General features: G+C 38.1%; 1 protein-coding gene across 1 annotated transcript; it reads left to right on the top strand.

The window, feature by feature from the left end:
- The first annotated feature begins 1,913 nt into the window (after positions 1-1,913).
- fbxo45 (F-box protein 45) lies at positions 1,914-6,525 on the top strand. Its single transcript, XM_026201401.1, has 3 exons — positions 1,914-2,578; positions 3,786-4,142; positions 5,636-6,525. The coding sequence occupies exons 1-3, from the start codon at positions 2,246-2,248 to the stop codon at positions 5,819-5,821; spliced, it is 876 nt and encodes a 291-aa protein (XP_026057186.1). The 5' UTR covers positions 1,914-2,245; the 3' UTR covers positions 5,822-6,525.
- Positions 6,526-9,503: the final 2,978 nt, after the last annotated feature.

Genomic DNA, 9,503 nt, shown 5'->3' with positions numbered 1-9,503 from the left:
GTATGTTCGCTTCACGTTCCGCTTGGCTTCGCCCCGCCCTCTAGTGGGTATCTAACTTCCGATTGGCCCCGGTGGGAAGAGAGGAGGGGCCTCCGTCTCCACCCACTAACAACAGGTGTACGGCCACTTTGGGTGATATATTAATATATACGTCTTCTATTCTTTTAGAATATATTAAATAATGCATTAAAATTAATTTTCCCGAACTTACTTGTCATATTCAGTTCATTTCATGCCATCACGAATCACTAGCGAACTTAAAATCTGATTTGGAAAGGGATTGTGTGTGTGTCTGTGTGTGTGTGTGTTAGTTCAAGTTTTAATTTTTTGTGTGTTTTTGTCATTTTTATTATCTTAATGTCTATTTAGTTTTGGTTCATTTATTTTTTGTTATTTTAGAAACCAACTTTATATTTTAAGTTAATGTTTATATAATTGAAACAAATGAAAATGTTTTTATGGTTTTAGTTTTAGTTAACATTAATAAATAATGAAATGAACCATGCTTAAATACAAGAATAAGAAGAAGAAATAGAAGCAATGCAGGAGACAGAAAAGTTTAAATGGTTTTTCCTGCTCACAACTCAAGTAGAAGTATAATAATATTTACTCCCTTATTTATAGTCAATATAGTTACACTAATGATGTAATTCCCCCAAGCATTAGTGGTGGTGGTTTACATAAAGCATCACACATCATATCCAGTCAACCAGTCAATCCGGCCTGACAGCCAGTTTCACAGAACATAACAAAAACCATGGAATTTATAAGTTCATAATATATAAACTTTTATGCAGAAATAAACCCACTGTACTAGATGTTGGGCAATTCAGAGGATGTGGCACAGTAATGCTGAGCCATACTGCCTGATCTAATTTTCTTCCTCTGGGAAAATATATGCATTCACAACCTTCCTGTTAGAGCTAATGATCCATCAGGCCTGACAGCACTCAAGCAACAGCAGTAAATCATGCAGAAAACAGAATGAAAGATGCATAACCAAGATAAAACATATTCTATAGGCCTACAACATCAGAGAATTTCAGTAAATCTTATCTTTTTTAAAATGTAAAAAATAAATTACATCATTAAACCTTGCCATCTAAAGCCACTAAATAACCCTGAAGGTTTAATAATAGTTAATAATTAATAATGGGCCATTTGGGAAGTAAAATAATTACAAATCCCAACTGCTGTTTTTCTGAGAAATAGGATGAAGGCATGTATTACATAAGCCATGAATGTGGATTTTTTTTTTTTTTCTAATAAACTGAACCTCAGCTATTATGTTTATGTGAGTTGAACTCTCTTTTATTCATTTGACATATTAAATCAGGCCATACTAGTATAATAGATCAAACGGCGCTCTCTGGTGGTCTTTCCTGTAACGTCGTATTTCCCCTCCCTTGCATACGTAGTCAACTGCCGAGGTCCTTGAAGAAGTGTAGAATTCAAAATAAGAATGGTATTGATTCATTTCCGCGTTTTTTTTTTTAAACAAATCGTTTCAACGAACAGTTAAAAAAATTAACTATAACTTCAAATAATTTAAAACTTAAGTAAAATTTGAAAGTTATAGTCATATAATTTTTTTAAATAAAATTTCATATAAAACATTTCCTGCTAACCTTATTAATTTTTTTTTTTTTTTTTTTTTTTGGCTAAATTACCTTTCCATCCATTGGTCAAATCCTCGGTTCACTCCAAGTGGTTCTCTCATCGGTTCATGTTAACCTGGAACGCTACGAGTCGAACATGTTCAAAAGAGTCAAATCAACGAATCATAGAGGCGAGAAGCGCTCGCACCCATAGATATATGGCTCGCACCAATGAATCATTCAGACCGGATTTGTGGACCAGTTCAATCCGACTCACAAGAACGATTCATTCACGAACCATCATTAATGTGAAACAGAAACAGAAAGAGTAGCACGTTTGCTGCTTTACAACGTGTTATATATTATATTTAATTTATTATATATTTATTTATAAAGCGAGTCAATTAAATGATATACTTTCATACAATCCATTCTGATTACCGAGCTCGGATTTGTTCGCCGCACGCCGTCCAGGACCTTTACAATAGTCACATAGCTTGGATTTTGATCCATTTGGCCGCAACGGCAATAACATCGGGAGATGTGTCAGACGAACGCGCTTCACAGGGCCGCGGTGGGGTTCTGACCCGCTGTGCGATCAGGCTGTGCAGTTGTAAAAACGGTTGCGTTCAGCGGAGGAGTTTGACATGTCTGGCGCAGGGGCCGGTGGAGGGGCGCAGTCTGCGGGGCTGGGCGCTGCCGCCGCGGGCTGCTGCTCCTCCTCGTCTGGCGCCGGTTCTGCCGCATTATCAGGCGGAGGGTCGGGCATCGCAGGCCGGTTACCCAGCCGAGTTCTCGAGCATATATTCTCCTATCTGGAGCTGGCGGACCTCATGAACTGCTCGCACGTTTGCTGGCACTGGTACAACTGTCTGGCGGATGAAAACAGCGAGGTGTGGCGGAGTCTGTGCGCCCGCTTGCTCAGTGAAGAGGCGATGCGCTCTGATATCCTCTGCAATCTGTCTTCGTATAAAGGAAAAGTAAGATTATTAAAAATAGTTAATGTTAATACGTTATCCATTTAACTACTATAATCGACAATGCAGTTACAATCATGCATCGTTGTCATATTAAAATGTTTATTATTATTCAATAGGCTAGATTTTGAACTGGAATTATTCGCTTTTATGTTTCGAGTAATAAACACAACACATTTCTTTTATTAATCGTATTTTTTAAAACAGTCATGTGAGTAGGTGACCGTCAGAATAGTGCTAATGGGCTCCCTTGTATGACGTCATTTGTAAATACTGGACCTAAATACTGCTTGCCTGCAATTTCTGGACACAAAGATACAGAAAATTGCTCTTTTCAAATACAAATTACTGACTTATTAAAGTCCTGTATTGACTGGTCGTAACAAAATTAAAGATTTATCATCACACTTGCAAAAACTATCAAGGTACTACAGTGTTTTCTTGAACATTTCCAGTGCGATCACCATGGTGTTTTGAACATGTAACACGGTAATGTTAAATGTGTTTAATATTTATTTACATATGTTTATGTCGTTTTACCCTGTTTGTGATACTATAGATACGGATATGGCACAAAACAACCAAATAATTTGTGGACCACAAAATCAGTCATAAAGGGTCCATTTTTTGAAAATCTGAGATTCATACATCTGAAAGCTGATTAAATAAGCTTTACATTTATGTGTGGTTTGTTAGGATAGTACAATATTTGGCCTGAGGGACAACTAATTGAAAATCGCAAATCTAAATGCTGAGAAAATTGCCTTTAAAATTGTCAGAATGAAGTCCTTAACAATGCATATTATTAATCAAAAATTAAGTTTTAATATATTCATGGTAGGAAATTTTCTAAAATATCTTCATGTAACATGACCTTTACTGAATATCCTAATGATTTTTGGCATAAAAGAAAAATCTTTAATTTTGACTGGTTAAGACTGGTTTTGTGGCCCAAGGTCACATATGTATGTGTTTTGTATGTACATCAAAGAAAGAAAGTTATTGGAAATTGTAAACATATTGGAAAAAAAATATGTTATTTAAATTTAAGTTCTTAAGTTGAGTGTATTGTTGAACCCCAGTGTGTGTGTGTGTGTGTGTGTGTGTATATATATATATATATATATATATATAATATTACCATCTCATGCTAAATGAAATTTTGTTAGACGTAAGTTTGGGGTAACTTTAATTTTCTTTCTGTCCTCAGCTGAAGTCTTTCCAGCATGCTCTGAGCTCCCATGACTGCTCCAGGAATGTATACATCAAGAAAAACGGGTTCACTCTGCACCGCAACCCCATCGCCCAAAGCACCGATGGTGCCCGTGGGAAGATCGGCTTCTCTGAGGGCCGGCATGCCTGGGAGATCTGGTGGGAAGGTCCTCTTGGCACGGTGGCGGTGATTGGCATCGCGACCAAGAGGGCTCCCATGCAGTGCCAAGGCTATGTGGGGCTTCTAGGCAGCGATGACCAGAGCTGGGGATGGAATCTAGTAGACAACAACCTGCTTCACAACGGAGAGGTCAATGGCAACTTCCCACAGTGCAACAACGCACCAAAATACCAGGTAGCAGACCTTGAGAATGTACTATATGTAAAAATCTTGCCATTCCAAACTTATTAAGAGACCTTCATGTAATTTCTAACCTGTATGACTGACTTTTTTTCTGTAAAACACAAAAGAAAATGCTTTAGGGTTATCGCCTTTTTCATATAGCCTTTAGGTAGATCCTAATTTGCCTGTTTATGCACTATTCCAATGGTGTAATTGTTCTTACTGAAACTTTTTACAAGAAACAGGCATTTAAAAAAACTGAAAAGACTAAATGAGAAATGTTGGACACTCAGCTGTCAAAGTTTCAAACCTCACAATATCAGACTCTTATGATCAATGACAAAATGTCCTTGGAAAATCCATACACTACAATAGAAAACACATAGTCTATAGTGTCACAATTTTACTTGAAATTGATAAAAGGCTTACAATTCTGTTTATCATACAAAGTGACTTACAATATGTCAGCCAAGTCATATAGCCATATTAATTAGCCTAGTTTCACGCTACCTTTATAGATTATTTTTGGATTATTTTTGTCCCAAGTAGATCGAAAACAGCAGAAACGTTTTTACATTTCAAAGAAGAAAGTGCGATGACATGAAGCTGAGTAACTTGGTGTTTGACTTACATTTTTAAGGGGGAACTATTCATTTAAAGAACAAATTTTCCTCAAAAATTTGATTTGTTCTCACTCTCATTTTCTAAACCTGTTATTTTTGCTCTTATCTTTTTAGTTAAAGGAGACATTTTTCATCATCTTGGTGCAGCTCTATGTGCATTCCATACAATATTTATAGTGACCACAGTTTTCAAGCTCCAAAAAAAAAACCACACCATAAAAGCAGTTGTAATATGACTCATGCACTATATTCCAAGTTTTTCAAAGCTGTTCTTTAAATGTATGTCAGAAACAGAAAATTATGAAATGACAATTATTATGGCTGAAAAATTCATGATTTGCTGAGAATCTCCACCAAAGCTCTAATCTAAAATGACAAATTGTTGTTTGTACAAAGGTATTGTGCTGCAGAAGATTTAGAAAAAAACCTATAAAGGCTAGAATTCACCACACTACTTAAATTCAAAATAGATTTTAAAACACTGGGTATCACTTACCAACTTTGTATATGGTTACAGAGATGAACTAGATATACACTTAATCTCACACAACATTTTATATGACTTTTCAAGTCATTCCGAAAATGACACATTCACACAGAAACGGGAAAAGATGTGTTCTAAAATTGACTCATAATTGTAAATCATGTTTGATTTCCATCTGTGTGTGTGTGTGTGTGTGTGTGTGTGTGTGTGGTTTAAAATCTTGTTTGGGGAAAAACAGTTTGAAGACTCAAAATAATTCCTTTTGTGTCTGCTTTTCTCATCTCCTTCTGATGGAAAAATACTAGCATGTAAGTTTGGAACGACAGGGGGAAAGGGTAAATGATGACGTTTTCCTTAAAAAAAGATGTAGCTGTGATATGTTTGTATTTGTTTTCCAGATCGGGGAGAGAATCCGTGTAATCCTGGACATGGATGATAAGACTCTAGCCTTCGAGCGAGGTTTTGAGTTCCTTGGAGTGGCGTTCCGAGGGCTGCCCAAAGCATGCCTGTTTCCAGCTGTGTCAGCCGTCTATGGGAACACTGAAGTGACTATGGTCTATCTGGGAAGACCCCTGGATGGATAAGTAGGATCTTGATGCCACTATTAGAACCAGAGAGCATCATGGGCACTGCTGCTTGACATAGATAAGACTCTTGGCTTTTCACATCTGGACTAAAAAATGGCGAAACTGGTGGTTGGTTGCGGGCTCGTTGATGGATGTCCAACACACATCTCCGGATTTCAGTTGAACATCAATTTGCTTTTAATCCTTTACGAAGACCTGGGACATTTTTTTAAAATCTGGTTTTAATCTAATTTATGAAATCGCACAGGGAGCAGCTGTTCTATTTTATGAAATGCTAAAACATGAAGCCAAACTAGAAGAGACGAGTGGCAAAGTTTTCTAATTCATTACCAACATTTTATAGCACAACGCATGGGATGAGAAGCTAATGTATGAGTACGAGGAAGGCTCAAGCTTCCACACACAAAAACAAATGTATGTGTAGGTAAATGACATGAAGTAAACATGCCAAAATGATGTACTGATATCTTACCGTTGCTTTCTCCAGAGCAGTTATCCGCATGCAGTATACAAGTCTCTTCCTCTGTTTTTATTTTTATTTTTCAGGACAGGCAAAGGTAGTATGTCGTTATTCCGTTTGTTACTGTACATCTTAACTGTGATGTAGAAGTGTATAGTATTTATTTATTGAGGTCTATCTTTGCTATACCTGAGGTTATGGAGACTCCAAATAAACTCTAAATTGTGCCAGACTGTGAACGTATCTCAGCCTGTTCTATTGTTGACCTTAATGTGGATTCATTTAGTCTGGTGATGTAATGGTCTATCATATTGGGATCTAGAAATTCATGAAAAGCCCGTAGTTGTTCTTATTTCACCACAAGGTGGCATCCGTCATCATAAGTTCCTCCAGTGGTTGACATCACTCGCCCTGTGGGTGTTTATTTTGTGCACTGCAATTTCTTTATTTAGATAGCTTAAATTCTTTTAAAATTAGATAATACAAATAAAAATGAAGAATTGTTTTTATTTATTTTTTTTGAAGAACCAGAGTTCCCACTGTCTTTCAAGAATATGTTAAGTAGCATAATTATAAAATTGAGATTGACAGACCTGGAAAAGTAAATTAAAAAAACGTATATAAATATATATAATATACATACATACATACATTTTATGAATAAAACAATTTCCTAGTCATTTTAAGTTGGAAAACATTTATTCATGTAGAAATTCTGGGTTAAAAATATGAAATATTAAAAAGGAATTCTTGTCCTTAAGCCTTATCCAGTAAATCATGAACAATTGGATGCATCATTGGGCCTTTGATGATCACTGTCGACAATACTGTGGCCATGGAGTCCAATCCAAATCCATGGTGTCCAAACCTGCTCCTGGAGGGCCACTGTCCTGCAGAGTTGTGCTCCAACCCCAACACACCTGAACCAGCTAGTCTAACGGTGCGTTCCAAACGGGATATATCGCCCTCCGAAGGGTACTTTGGAGTGAAAACGATCATGGCTGCCATATTGAAGGGTCGTTTCAAACCAAAGTTGTCCAAACTGTCCACTTCAAAGAGCCCTTCGGAATGAAGGATTTCGAAGGGTACAACTGATGGACAGTTCGTGCTCCCATGATCCTTTTTCTCAGATTATTTGCACGATGACGGCGCCTCCATGTGGGCAGGTGATGATGACACAGAAGGGCGTTTCAAGAAACAGTTTTTTGGTCCCCTACACGCTTCAACCCTTCAATGCTCTCACTCCGGAGGGTAAACCCTTTGAAGGGATTAGGGCATAGGGATGAACCCTTCTGCATGGAACGCAAGGAAGGTCTTACTTAGGGTGTATTCACACCAGGAAAATCAACTAGTTCACTTGCTTTGGTCCGGAAGAAAATCAATGTTGAATTTTGTTTTTTGTTAGCTTCATATTGAAGATTATTTGTCACATACAACGTTATATAACATACAACAAGCAGTGAAATGTAGGTCTGGCATACTCCTTTTCTGGGGGTGGTTCACTTTCACACTCCCCTTTTTGCAAGTGAACCAGAAACTAAACAAAACCACACGTGTGATTTAGGTCATCCATTCATTGGTTCATGCATTCAACCGTACCAGAATTCGATTGGAGGTGGATCGAGAACACTTCAGCAGGGTCTCGTTACAGTTGTTTGGTCTGCACCAGAGTGCGATTGCTGTATTCACACCTGTCCAAATGATCTGCACCAAAGGGGAAAATTAACTTGACAGATGTGAAACCAAACAAGACAGGTGTGAATGCACCCTTATTCTCAGCCTCAGACATCATGCCCACTGACTGAACATCTCCTGCATATGGCAGTACTCACAATTGGAAACACTTCAGGAGATTCAAAGTCGTCATCGGATTGGTAGAAGTATACAGTATTTCCGGGAAATGTGTGTATTGCATTTTTAACATTCCAGCTGGAAACAAAGATGCCCGACTGCCGCCAAACCCCCTCATGGAAGAAGAAATTTGGCTTGTTTACACCTGTGTCAATGAGTGCTTATCGGGATCAACTAAAAAATGGATTTTCAAAAGTAAAGTTCTTGCGGCATAGTCAATTTAAGATTCATCCAAGAATTGTACACACCGTCGTGTTATTGTGGCAACATTTCCATGCCCCTAAACATGATGAAATGCACAAGATGAAACACGATTGGTTGCTTTACCTTTCAGTCACATGGCCTCTTGAGCAGTCCTTGGCCATTCAAAGCAGCCAAGGTTCCCAGACTTCTGCCGTCAGTCTGAAGGTCTGGCTACACGAGACATAATAAAAAGCTTCCAGAAAGGTTTGTCGAAGCAACTGGAGCTAAACTCTGCAGTATAGTAGCCCTCTAGGTCCAAGTTTAGACACTCCAGACCTAGATAATCCCTAGCAACTGCATAGACCCACATAATGAAACTTGAAACACTTTAGCAACTGTGAAAATGACCAGGATCACCTCAGCAACACACGAAAAACACAACTGCACTAAGAAAGGTGCAACACCTTAGCAATCACGTAGAAATGCACTAAAAACCACCTGGAAATCGCCATGGTGTGGGAACCACGTACAGCACGCTAGCATCTAGTTTTGCACGAGCAAAATGTCATTATTTTCAGCTCTTGCTATGTCTTATGTATGTGAACCTAAGGTTTTAGTGCATGCAGCACTAAACATCTGTAAAACAGGTCACAAAATATTTGTTTTCGTGCACAAACCGGATCACTTTCAGGTAGCTGAATATCAGCAGACATGCTTGTAAATGCAGCAATGTGGTACGGATGAACGTTTTCACACCTTTCACAATAGCACGGCTTGTGAGAAGAATGCGACAGTTTCAACGAGCAGAAGTGATGGGCCTGCATCTTTCTAGCAGGAAGGGTGTGAGCTCTTGGTGGTTTCCTCTCGAATAGTATCTGATGAGTGAAACCAGTAGTGGGTACTTTGGGTGTGTTCACTTGGTAGGTTTGTGGTCTACTGAACAAGACAGAAATAAGGTCGAAATGTATGTTGCACAAACATTTACATGAACCTCAGGTGCGACGGTTATCATGTCAATAATTTCCCCCATGTTTTTTTGTTGTTGTTGTTTGTTTGTTTTTATGTAAGAACCATTAGATGTCCTTTATACGCATTCTCCTTCTCTGCTAGTGTACTGAAACTGAAATACTTTTGCTGTTGTGGGATGTGGTAGATTTTTACATATTTAATGTGCATATTTCTGAC

Source organism: Carassius auratus, chromosome 24 (assembly GCF_003368295.1).
Source record: "Carassius auratus strain Wakin chromosome 24, ASM336829v1, whole genome shotgun sequence".
NCBI classification, from domain to species: Eukaryota; Metazoa; Chordata; class Actinopteri; order Cypriniformes; family Cyprinidae; genus Carassius; species Carassius auratus.
This window is presented reverse-complemented; position numbering and strand designations above follow the sequence as displayed.

Bases quoted from the DNA above. Each gene is read 5' to 3' on its own strand.
- fbxo45 (XM_026201401.1), top strand. From the start codon at position 2,246: ATGTCTGGCGCAGGGGCCGGTGGAGGGGCGCAGTCTGCGGGGCTGGGC. The intron at 2,579-3,785 runs GTAAGATTATTA...TTCTGTCCTCAG, and splicing joins TGTCTTCGTATAAAGGAAAA to CTGAAGTCTTTCCAGCATGC. The intron at 4,143-5,635 runs GTAGCAGACCTT...TTTGTTTTCCAG, and splicing joins ACAACGCACCAAAATACCAG to ATCGGGGAGAGAATCCGTGT.